At 55.6% G+C, this 12,138-nt stretch overlaps 2 protein-coding genes across 2 annotated transcripts; both read right to left on the bottom strand.

Annotated features, from left to right (window-relative positions):
* Window positions 1-6: 6 nt before the first annotated feature.
* Vgf (VGF nerve growth factor inducible) lies at window positions 7-6,397 on the bottom strand (the record flags this gene model as incomplete). Its single annotated transcript, XM_015490699.2, has 3 exons — window positions 6,250-6,397; window positions 1,611-1,830; window positions 7-1,118 (listed from the first exon to the last, which is right to left on the bottom strand). A coding segment is annotated over exon 3 (1,092 nt), but the record flags the coding sequence as incomplete, so codon positions are not given.
* Window positions 6,398-6,827: 430 nt separating this feature from the next.
* Nat16 (N-acetyltransferase 16 (putative)) lies at window positions 6,828-9,742 on the bottom strand. Its single transcript, XM_048790095.1, is given in 6 exon segments — window positions 6,828-8,311; window positions 8,314-8,381; window positions 8,383-8,695; window positions 8,698-8,810; window positions 9,298-9,553; window positions 9,721-9,742. Coding segments are annotated over 6 exon segments (840 nt in total). The 3' UTR covers window positions 6,828-8,243.
* Window positions 9,743-12,138: the final 2,396 nt, after the last annotated feature.

The following is a 12,138-nucleotide window of genomic DNA, read 5'->3' as shown; positions in this document are numbered from 1 at the left end:
CCTCCTCGCCTCCTTTCTTCGCTGCTCCTGCGTCCTGCCTGCCAGCCCCCGACCCCCCAGGCCGCGCTGCCGGGCCCCGCCCTGCAGCAAATACTGGAGCAGCAGGTCCGAGGCGAGGTCGGCCAGCCGCTCTTCCTGCGCCGCGGCCTGCCTTGTGGCTTCTGCCTGCCGCCGCCCGGCCTCTACCTGCGCCAGCCCTTGCTGTAGTAGGCGCTCCCCCGCCTCGGAGCCGCCCAAGAGTGAGCTCTCCGGCCGGCGCGCCTTGGGGAAGGGGGCGCCCAGGCCTTGGTACGCCTTGGATAAGGGTGCCAAAGCCTCTCCCAGGTGTGTTTTGGGGGAGGACACTCCTTCCCCGAACTGGTGGGCTTCGGGAAGGGGCCCGTTCTCAGGCATACGCGCCTGGAATTGCGAAGGAGCTGGGGGCGGCAGAGGCGCGCGCTCTGGGACGCGCGCCTGGAACTCTCCCCAGGAAGCGCGCCATACGCGCTCTGGCCCAGGGCTCTCCAGATTGACTCGGGTCAGCGTGTGCGTGCGGGTTTCGGTCTCTGCTGCCGCCGTCTCTTGCTGGCGCTTGGCACTGCTCGGACTGAAATCTCGAAGTTCTTGGAGCAGTGACGCTAGCGCCTCGAGCTCCTCAGAGGGGTCTCCCGCTTCCAGACCGTTCTCCTGCGTCTGAGGGCGAGGCGGGACCGCGGGTGCCTGGGTCTCTGGGGCCGGTAGGCTGTGGGTCTGGCTGCGCACGGTCTCGGTGAGCAGAGCTTCTGCTGTGTCTTCAGCTGGCCGCTGCTGGGAGCCACCCGACGCCGGGGACGACGCCGGGCGGTCGAGTGCCTGCAGCAGCACCGCGGCCAGCGCCCGGGGATCCACGCCCTGGAAAAGCTCTCCCTCGTCCTGCGGCTCAGAATTTCGAGCGGCTCGGACATCTGGGGCGCTATCATCCTTTTGCCCGGGCGTTGCGACCCCAGCTACTGGCTCTTTATGGTCAGAGCTGAGGGGAGGAGGCTGCGCCTCGGGGCGCCCCGGGGGCGCTGCTCCTAACCCCTTGATCAGTAGAAGGAAGCAGAAGAGGGCGGAAGCCGGCAACCTGAGGGATTTCATGACCAAGGGGCTGCCGGAGACTGAAAAATAGAAGGAACCAAATAAAGAGGGGATTTCTGTAAGAATTCCCCGCTCTCTAGTTCTACGTTCCCTTCCCCCCATCTTTAAGCAGGAAATCCGGGGCTTCCCTCATTCCCCTAACCTTACCCAGAAGAGGGACGTTTAGAAGCAAAGGAGGAAGATGTGCTGATCTCTCTGAAGTCGTGAAAATGGGAAAAGGATGCCTGCAACCCTCTCACCCAGTACTCCTCACCCCCTTCCCTGAGCCATCTCACTGCCAGCGCCCACGTACTAAGCAGGGGGAAAAATCTCTGCTCCCTCCCCACAGGACTCCCCGGATGGTGCGTGGGCGACTTCAGCAGCAAGATAAAAGCTGCGACTCCCCCATTTACCAGGGACCCTTACCAGGGGCTCCCCGCTGTGTTTTCTACACCCCCATCCGGGAGGAGAGAGAATCCTCCCTCACACCCACGGTTGCTAAGGGTTTGGGGGGCGGACAGCGGAGTATTTACCAGCCGGTGTCACGATGAGGGAGGTGGAGAGGAGGGTCGGGGCAGGGTAGGGACAAGGGAAGATCGGGACCCGTCCGCCTTGGCTTCGAGTGGTGGCTGGGCTTTGAGCGACGGTCGAGGTCTGACGTCCAGTAGGCTGGGCTCAGCAGGATCGGCACAGCTCCGGACTGCTCGCTCTCTAGGGCTTCAGCACGCTGGACAGCGCCCGCGCCTCTGCCGCCTTATAAAGGGGAGCGCGCGGGGTCACGTGGGTGCGCCCCGCCCCATTGACGTCAATGTTCATTCATGGGGAAGCGGGCGGGCGCTTGGTGGAGGGAGGACGCCCAGCGATTGGAGAGTGCGTGACTCTCCCGGCCTGCGCCTGCGCACTGAGGGCCTCAGCTGGAGGGGCGTGCGCTAGCCAAGCTCCGGGAAATGAATGAATGAATGAATGAATGAATGCTGAGAAGGGCGGGGCAAGGGGCTATGAATGAATGAAGGAGGGACGAGGAGAAAAGGATGAATGAATGAATGGGGGAATGAATGGAAGGGTGGATGCAGAGGCGCTAGAAGGCGGGAGGGTGGGTTACAAAACAACTTGCAGCTGCCAAGCTTGCGTTGCTGAGCTGAATAGGAAGGGGGCACCCCCAGCGTCTGACTGGGCATCAGTAGGAGATTAATACTGGGGAGGGGGAGAATAAGGATTTGAAAGCTACGAAGGGGTCTGGACTCCCTACCCCTCGACCTCATGGTCCTTGGGGAACACGCCCAAGGACGGCGTGAACCTGAGAAGAGGGGCGGATCTGCTCTCCTGAGGGCGCTGTCCACGGATCTGCGGTGCGGGGTGCTGGCCCAGGTCCCCCGCAGATGGGTGGATCTTGCGGGTTTTGTACACATTGGAAAGGGTCCGAGTCGAGTCAGAAGAGAAAAGGGAAAGACTGAGGATGTGTGCCTCTGAGTCGTGTCTGTTCACAACCGGCTCTTGTCTGGAGAAAAAGGTGTGTCTGTCCTTCTGTCCGGCTGACTACCGTGCTTGTCAAGGCCCCACGCTGTGCCTCTTCCTCAGTCCACTTCCCACCCTCCTCCAGCTTCTTTCCCTCCCGCGGCTCCCCCTACCCAAGGACGTTTGGAGGGCGAGACCAGACCAGGTGGGGAGGGGGTTGCGCAGGTAGGGGGGTGACTCAACTCCTTCTCTCTCCACCACTTAAAGGGAAGGTTTGAACGCAATGGGAGGGGGGGCTGCGACGTCAGAGTTAGACCCTCTCTGCCACCAGACCCTTGGACCGTATCTCCTGCCAGAGGGGTTGGGGCTGGGGGCTTGGATAGTTAGAGGTTCCGGGAGTTGGGGGCGATGACGCACGGATTGCGCAGAGAGAATCCATCAGCAAGCTGGGTCCGGTGAAGGGAGACCAGGCGTGGGCGGGGGTGGGGGGAGGACGGAAATGGGGAGGGGATTGGGGAGAGGGAAAGGTGGCCAGGGGAGCAGCCACTGCAGGAATGAAGGAGAGGGAGGGAGACTGGAGGGGGCTGCGGTGCAGGCAGAGAGGAGCAGTGCGGGGGCGTGGGCAGGGAAAGGGGGGAGTGACAATGACACACACCAGACACACAAGAACTGCGGACACAGGGGTGTTCGTGGGCACACGCAAGGCATCCCAAGACTCTGGAAACCAGGATCGGAGCTGTCTGTGGGGGCTCATAGCCCCTTTCGGAGCCAGTCCGAGCCCCTCTCCTCATCTGTTCCTAGTACTGACCTTCATTCTGTGTCCCCCCAACACACACATTCGCACACTTGCACACTCACGTGCTTTCCCTCTATAGCCAGCAGAGGCTTCTCGCTTCCATCAGTGGCTCGACTTTCCCAGAAGAGAGCCCATCAGCTCTGCGGGGAAAGAAGTGGGGAGGAGTGGAGAGAGAAAAGAGATGGGGGCAGGGAGAGGGAAAGAAGGAAGGAACCTGGAGCAGGTGGAAGAAGCAGGCTGAAGGAGAAGAGGGGGAAAAAAAAAAAAAACTACTGAGAACCAAGGTGACTGGAGAACCCAAAGGAAGGAAGGAAAAGGGATCAAGAGACCCTCTTGGCAGTGCTTCACATACCCCCTCCCACAACTCTCCAGGGCCTCCCCTGGCCCTCTGGATTCCCCTCAGATCCCTTGCCTTCATCTTCTCAGACTGTTGCATTACAGGCAGTAGTGGGATGGGGAGTGGGTCACGTCACCTTGAATGAATCAGAGAGATGTGTCAGACATCTGGGGCGGGGGGAGCCAAGAGGGCTGACTGACGGGAATAAGAATTTAAATGCAAGAAGAGGGGAGACAGGCACCTAGACACATTCTGTAAACCCCTGGGTTTGTATGTGTGTGTACATGGCACCTGTGTGTGTGTGTGTGTATGTGTATACATATGTGTCAAGGCTCCTGATATGCCTCTCAGCTTCTTTCTGTATATGTGTACAGAAATTAGAAAGACCCATAGTGGGGAAGAAAAAGAAAGGGCATGAGGGAAACAAATTGTGTGTTGCATCAGATTGAGAGTGGATGGTCATGGCACTGTTTTCTATTAAATAGGGGCTCTTCTCTTCCAAGGCATGTGACTGTTTCTGCCTGTTTCCAGATATCTGCGTAGGTTCTGATTTCTTTGGGATGTCTGTCCACCTGGGCAACTTTGAGTCTTTGCACCCAATTCTGAGTACCTGTTGGTGTCTGAAAGGTATGCCTGGCTTGGTGGTGCCCCAGAATGTGTATATATGTATGTGTGTCTTTGTGCATTTATCTGGGTTCTTTCATGCCTACTGGTATATGCTGGTGATTATGTGGACTTCCATGTGCCTTGTTCTTTCTTGCTCCTCCCCCTATTTGTTTCTAGATCTCTATGCCATAAAGCTTCAGAATCCAAGTTACTTATCTGCTGTCCCCAAGTTGTGGGTCCTTGTCCCTGGTTTTCAGAGCATTCCCCACTCCTCCATTTCACCCAACCCCACACCCCTGCATGCCTCCACTTACTCCCAGGGCTCTCAACAGGAACTCTCTCAGATATCAATATCCCAGAGCCTCAGCCATCGTGGGGTAAGGTATGGAGGAGACAAGGTGGAAACTCAGGGCACCAAAGGCAATAGGCTTGGTGATTCCATTATCTGAATATTGATGGCTGGGTCTATGGACTGTGGGTCTGCCTCTCTCCCCCAGGTTTCTGACCTGGCTCACCTCATTCACACATCTTCACCTCCCTGGAATGAGCTCCCTCTAGGAGCTTCTGGAAGAGGTATGGATTAGGGACAGGTTCCTGGGATCAGGGAGAGGAGAAGATGGCAGGAAAGAAAGAGAAATGGAGAGAAAGCTAGAAAGGGCAGAGCTGAGATGGGGATGGATGCCTGGTGTTTGCTCTGAGTGGTTTGTATGAATCCATCTCTCTTTATCTTTGTTTCTGATTCTGCCATACTCCCCAGGAGGGTAGAAGGAGAAGATAGGGTTCAGTAAAGTAGTGATCCAAAGCTGAAGGTTTGGAAAACCAGGGGGTTGGGGCAGAGCATTGAGTCTTTTCCCTGAAAAATCTGGGAGAGAAAGAAAGGGCAGGGGCTCAGGGCCCCCGCAGTTCATCATCCCCTTCTTCCCCTCCCCCTCCCTCAACCGGTGACTCACCTCTGCAGCCTTTCATTGCGTCAGCCATATGGGGGGACAGTCAGAGAGGGAGCATTTATGAGAGGGCAGGGGTCTCCACTTTGAAGTGAAAGGAGGTGCTGAAGACCCCCTGATAATGGCCCCATTTAGAATACATACATTATTGCCCTACTCCCTAGTCACTCCAGGGGTGGGAAGTCCAGGGAAGGGGCTGGGGGCCACTGGAGGGTCTGGAATGATGAGCAATGGGAAGGGGATTCTCACCCTGATTTTTAATCCCAGGGTCTCATTGCTTCAGACCCCCACCCACTTCTGAATGGGGGAGGGGAGGCCCTGCAAACCGGGGGAGGCAACGCCGCAGAGATGAGTCACCAAGAAAAGGAAAAAGAGAAAGAGACAGAGATGGGGAGAGACACAAAGAGAGACAACTCCTGGAGAGAATGAGAAAAGGACACACACACACACACACACACACTAACATACAAACACAAACATCACGAAGGTGGCATCCACAAACTAACAAGAGAAAAGAAATTGTGCACGTCCATAATCATGATCCAGCCCCCTCCAAAGTCCACCTGTCACACACACAACACACTATCATATAGAGTTACACTAAAATTCTGAGACACACCCACTTAACAAATACAATGTCACACCTAGCTTAGCACAGTCACTCAGACTTAATGCTGACGGTTTGTCCAGAGCAATTGAGAGCCCTCATTCCTCTTACAGAGTGGCAGGAAGGGGATCAAAACCCTCAAGAAATGTGACTTCAAAAATCGAAGACGCATTTTCAGGGACTTACAGTCTGCACCGTACACACGTGACAATATACACAAGTCGCCTGCCTCCCCGTCTACACATACATAGTAACATATCAAGCATTGTCTACATCAAGAAGCCACCTGGGGTACCTGTTTCTGGGGGTACACCAGGTATGTTGTCCCGAATGCATCCACCCAGACACCCCCTGACTTGTATACATAGGTACAGAAACGCAGACACACAAAGACGCCCATGGACACACTCACACGGACGGAAACCACCTTGCGATGCATCGCCCGCGTCCGCACTGGTCCTGGCGCCCCCGTGTGTTACTTTTCGGGATCGCAGTCTCCGCCGCTCTGGAGCTCCGCTCCCTCCCGGGGGAGTGGGGGCGGTACCCAGGCTCCTTCCACCTCCTCCCCCAACCACGCGTTGTCCACCCAGAAATGGGGAAAGCGAGCGCCGCTGGAAAACGAGTCGAGGGATGGGAGTTAGGCGCTTGGATCCTGGTGTTGAGAGAGGCCGTTCCTGGATGCCAAGATGAACTTGGGAGACGATCCCACAGAATTTGGGTAACAGCCGACTTCCAGGTCTAGGCGAAAACGAAGCCCCGGCTTAATCCGGGCGCCGCGTCGCAGCCCGCCTGGGTTCTGAGCAACCGCTTCTTTCCTCCGCTTGGTGGAGGTGGGGGCGCACAATGGCCAGCAGCCCTCCCCAGCTCCCCCACACACACCAGGAAGTCATTAGCCCCATTGCCACGGGGCTTAGAGATCCTCTCTAATACAGGCTGCTGGGGAAGGGGGGAAGATAATATGTTACATCCCTCCCCACTAAGAAGAAGTGAAACACACACAAGGGGTGGGCAAAAGGTCCATTTTATTGCCATACGGCCATGGTGGAAATGGCAAGGAAGGGGCAGGAGGCAGCCAAGGCAGAGCAGCGTAGCCACAGAGCTGGAGCTGTGAATAGTGACAGTAGCTGTTCCCTTTGCCCACCTTTTCCCACCCACTGGCGCCCTCCTCTGCCCACATCTTGGATTCCATCCCCCAGCAAACCCCGAGCTGGATCCACACTTCCCTAGCAACTGTCCACTGTCCAACAAGAAGTCCAAAGCTAATACCAACACACAGAGCGAGGTTCTGGGCATGCTGTGGCCTTGGCACACCTAGTTCTAGGTCCAGCTATTAACAGGGACTTCAAAGAAGTCACTTGGACCCTTCTAAGCCTGTTTCCTTCTTTTGACTTTGGTGTGGGATCCAGTATAGGAGACAGCACTGTACAAATGCAGTGGTTAATACTTGCATTTATATAGAAGACTCTCAAAGTCTAAATAGCATACATAATCCAGAGGAACAGTGTGCAGAAGTACAGGGAGGTGGGGGTTCCTGTTCTCCTAGAAGGTAGACTGGTTGGAACCTGAAAAACCCTATGCCAGGTTGAGGGACAGCCCCTAGGCCAGGTTTGGTTGCACCAGTTTCTGGCTGGACCCTCTAGTTAGATGGGGACCTTAGGAAACAACCCTCGAGAAATAACAACATCATTCCAGTTTGGAGCAAAACCCAGCCAGTGTGGCAAGCTGAGGAAAGCACACCACCAAAAGTAAACAGGATCCCAAGTGGGGGATCATTATAAATATATTTTATTTACAACCTCTCTCTCTGGTAATGGGGAAGGGAACAGAAGAAAAAGGGGGGAGGAGCAGAAAAACTGGTGTTTAGGAGCTAAGTGACAGGAATGTCCAGGGAGGAAGAAAATGGGGGTGAATAAGAAGCAGAAAAAGGACACTAATCTAGAAGACTGAGGGGCTAGTGGGGCCAGTTCACCCTGGGCCAGTTCTGAAGCTTCAGAAGGGGAAGAGGAAGAGAAAGAACATGGATTGGGTTGGCTGTGTCCCCCGCTGGGACCTGGGCATCACACACAATGCTGCCATTTCCATCTGATGGGTACAGAAGGGAGAAGCCAGGAATCATGGGAAGATGGACAGGGCTCTGAAGGGATCCATCATTCTTGGAAGAGAAGGGAGTGGGTAATAGGGAGCAAAGGGGCTCCCCCATCTTCAGAGGTCAAGTCTGGAGTGGGAAAGGGCATTTGGGGGAGCTAGGAGATGGCCCAGTTGAGAAAAGGGAAAGGGGAGGACCTACATGCCTTAAGGTAGGGGGACAGAGCCAACTTCTGAGGGGGACGGAGCTTGGAAATGGTAGGCACGGGCTGGCTGGGGATTTGAGGAACGAAGCAACACTGAGTGCTTTTCCGCTTTTCTCTGGGAAGAGAAGCCTCACGTGTCGGCCTCCAGCTGGTATTGTTCCATATAACTCTGGACCAGCCCAAGCCCCAGGCCTGGTAGAAATAAGCCAGCTGTGACCACAGCTGGGGCGTCAGGAAGAGTTGGCACAAGACGTAGAGGCCGGTGAGACAGGCGCTGCAGGTACCCCAGCAGCTGGCTCTGCACCTGCGCAATGTCGCTGCCAAAGCGGTAGATGTTGAGGGAGCGCCACCGGCGGTCGCCGCCTTGCGGGGTAGGGAAGGGGCTCGTGCACAGCGTGAGCACGCACGGGCGCGCGAGGCTGTCCACGCGACACTCCAGGCCTTTCGCCGCCAGAAGGCGCAGGTTGCTTCTTTTGGGATGATAGGGCTGCGGGTCCAGTCCCTCCCGGAGCACGTCGCGTTGCACGGAAGGCGACAGCAGAAGACGTGCCACTTCACCGCCTGCCTCGGACACGGCCTCTGTGGCAGCGGCGACAAGGTGCCAGAGGCCTGCAGAACCGCCAGCCGGGCGCCCAGGCCCGCCAGCAGCGCCAACGCGTTGAACCAAAGCAAAAGGATCCCCTGCGGGGTCACGAGTGAGCGCGTGGCAGAGGCGGGGCGGGCGGGGGTCGCTGGAGAGTCAGGCTTCTCTGCATCTTCACTCCACACTCGCGCCTACCGGCTCCCAGCTGGGCCCTTTGGGAGGACCGACTGGGTCCAGGCAGGTAGCAGGGATGGCCAGAGGCAATGGCTTTGAATACCTGGATCCCCAGCGAGAGGCGGGATCAGTATGGAGTAGCCCTGAGACCTGGGGTGTGGGTCTTTGGATACCCGAGGGGAGTGAAGCCAAGGAAAGCAAATCAATAAGTAAAATGCGTGCGGCCGAGAGGGAGGGAAAGGGCTCTAATTGGGATGTTTGGGCCCGTGAAGGGTGTCAGGATCCCCGTAGGGGTGGCCGGGTCACGGAAGTCGGGAAGTAAGGACTAACGGTTTGGGGCTGGGAGTGGGGAGTGGACTGGAAACGCACCCCAGCTGAGGTCCTGCGCTCCACGCTCCTCAGTCCTTCTCACCTGCTTGGTGATTAGCGGTATTCCTTCAGCTCCTGGGCCACCTTGACCCCCAGCTGCTGTCGTTTGACCAGCTGTGAGCAGAAGCTCTGCAGAAGCCGGGCCACGCTCTTGCTGCGCTCCCAGGGCGCCAAGCGCAGCCCCTCCACCAGCGTCGCAGCCCCTCCACCAGCGTCGATCAAGTTCACCGACTCCAGCGGGGTCTGCAGACCAAGGTCGTCAGGGGGTATCCCAATCCTGTCTCCGCCAGGCCTCTCGCTACAGGACTTGCACACTCACTCTTCCTTCGTCACGGCCCCAGTACCAGGCCAGACCCGGGAGGCCCTGGGAACTCTCCTGAGCACTTAGGTTTCAGATTCCTAAGAAGGTAGAACAACCAGGGCTCTTCCACCGCTGGAGAGACGCTCCAACTCCGCTTGCAGAAGGTCCCAGACGGCTCACCACTCCCTTTTCTTGGCTCCATCCCCAAGAGCTTGTCACGTCCCTTAGCCCTTAGCTCGAATACTGCTTCCCCTTCGCGGCTCTACAGCCCCAACTCAGTTGGTGCTGCCCTGAGCTTCCAAGTAGATCATTTAGGCCAGATTCCGTCTATTCACAGGTCCTGGTCCCAGTCTAGCTGCTCCCACCTATAGGCTACTTTCTCGTGTTTGCCCCCTTCCTTTTGTGTTCCTGTCCCCAGAAAGTCTCAATGGGATCCTCAAACTCCGAAAGTGTCACGGGTCCCTTTGGTTCCTTTGCTGTATGGACTTCTTCCCCACGGTACCCTCACTGACCTAGCCCCTAGACCTGCATGTCCTAGGCCTTGGTCCCCAAACTGGCTATATTTTCTCAGTAAACGGATGAGGGACGAGGAAAAGCTGGCCTAAGATCCAAACCCCGAAACCTGGCTTCACCTCTTTTCATCCAGGCCCTGCTCCTTTCATCACACCCCTGTTTCCCTTGGCTTGCACCTCCAGGCGAGACAGATCCTGGGGCCAGCTGTGATAGCCATTCAGGAGGTAGTTCAAGCCCCCGGAGAGGCACCCCCTTACTCGCCCCGCCCCTCCAGATGGCCAGCACCTCCTCAAACTCCGTTCTGTAGCTACCGGAAGTCCAACTGGTCAGCCTCTGCCTCCGGTCATGATCTGGTCCTGGGCTCCGCCTGCAAGAACTTGGTCTGGGCTTCATGCCCTGGATCAGTCCTTGGAGGCTTGGTCTCAGCCTCAAGCCCTAATCCGGACCTGGAGTTGGCCTGGGTCTCCTGTGGCTGGACATTGGAGATCATCTTCACATCTGAAGCAGAATCTTTTTCTGGGTTAAGGACCTCCAATGTGCCTATGGCCCAGTTGGCTTCCAGCTTCACGGCACTACAGGAGAGAACCCAGCACAGGATCAGAGACCCATGTTTCCCATATCAGATTCCCTACACAATGTCCCAATAACCCCTTCCTACACACATACTCATTTTTTTTTCCTGCTCCCTGCATTGATCCTGGTCATGGAGGACTTTCAAATCCTTCCCTCTTCCCACTAGCTCCCAGTCTCAGTTCTACCTGATCCACTCTTACCAGGATGTCCTTAATAGTCACAAACTCAGGAATCCCTAGTGAGTTCCCCAGAGACTAGCCCCAGATCCCCTCTGTGCCCAGTCAGCTCCTAGGGAGACCTGGGCAAAAGGTCAGGAGGTTGGAGACCCCAGATCTCCTTCACAGTACTGCTCCAGTGAACTACCCTATCCCCCTGACATACACATGTGAACCTGACAACCAAAGTGTACAGACGGACAGCTGCTTTAGAATCAATGCCGTTTCTCTCAGGCCAATCAACCCTGCCACCTTTACTTTTTCCTGTTTGAAATTATTCCACCTCCCCATGGTGTGACTTTGGCTCCAGTCCAGGGCTCAATGGTGATTTTGAAATAGGCAGTGTAGGTCCAGGAAACAAAACACTCACCATGATCAGACCCTCTGCCTATTCACTTCCCCTCCAAAGACAGAAGGGCAGAGCCCCTCCCCCCCCTCTTTTTAAAATCCCTGGCATCATCTCCCACCCAGGAATTTCTTTGCCCTTTCCATTCCTCAAAGTCCTTCATTTGGGTCAACCCCTTGTGGATCCAACACTCTCTTCTATTTTCCTTGCCTGGAGATAGAGCGAAAGAGAAAACCCCCTGCCCATGTCCTGATGACTCCTGATTCTAGATCTGTCTTCTCCAAATCAAGCCAACCAATCAAATCCTCCCTCCTCTCACTTTCAGCCAATTATAACACTCTCTCATATAACCTAAATAAAAGCTCCATTAACCAACCTACCAGGGGACATAGACCAGCTACTCTGTTGGGAATAATGATAGGCTTGGCTGGATTTTTTTAAAACAAAGCATAGCCAACCAAGTGTGGTGGCTCATGCATGCCTGTAATCCCAGTGAACTGGGAGGCTGAGGCAGAAGGATGGCAAGTTCAAGGCCATCTTCATCTATTTGGCGAGACTCTCAGCAACTTAGGGAGGCTCTGTCTCAAAATTAAAAAATAGAAAGGACTGGGGATGCACCTTAATGGCAAAGGGCTCTTGGTTCAATTTTTAGTACTAAAAATAAAACAAAAAAAAACATGTTTGGGGAACTATGGGGTAATTGGGGGGTGGCTTTAAGCTCCTATGCCATAGATACAGCCTATGTAAACACTTGCTATACACACAGAGCTTCAAAAGGGAGATCTCTGCATTCCTCTTTCTTTTCCAGTTCTTTCTAATCTGATTTCAGTGCTTAAGGCTCTCCCGAAACATCAGGCCAGAATTCAGAGGGAAGGGGAATCCAGATTCAGAGGTTTTAAAGCACCTGCAAGGGCCATTACTGACCAGGAGGCTCAACACTTTCCTTTCCTT

This window comes from Marmota marmota, unplaced genomic scaffold, assembly GCF_001458135.2.
Source record: "Marmota marmota marmota unplaced genomic scaffold, marMar, whole genome shotgun sequence".
NCBI classification, from domain to species: domain Eukaryota; kingdom Metazoa; phylum Chordata; class Mammalia; order Rodentia; family Sciuridae; genus Marmota; species Marmota marmota.
This window is presented reverse-complemented; position numbering and strand designations above follow the sequence as displayed.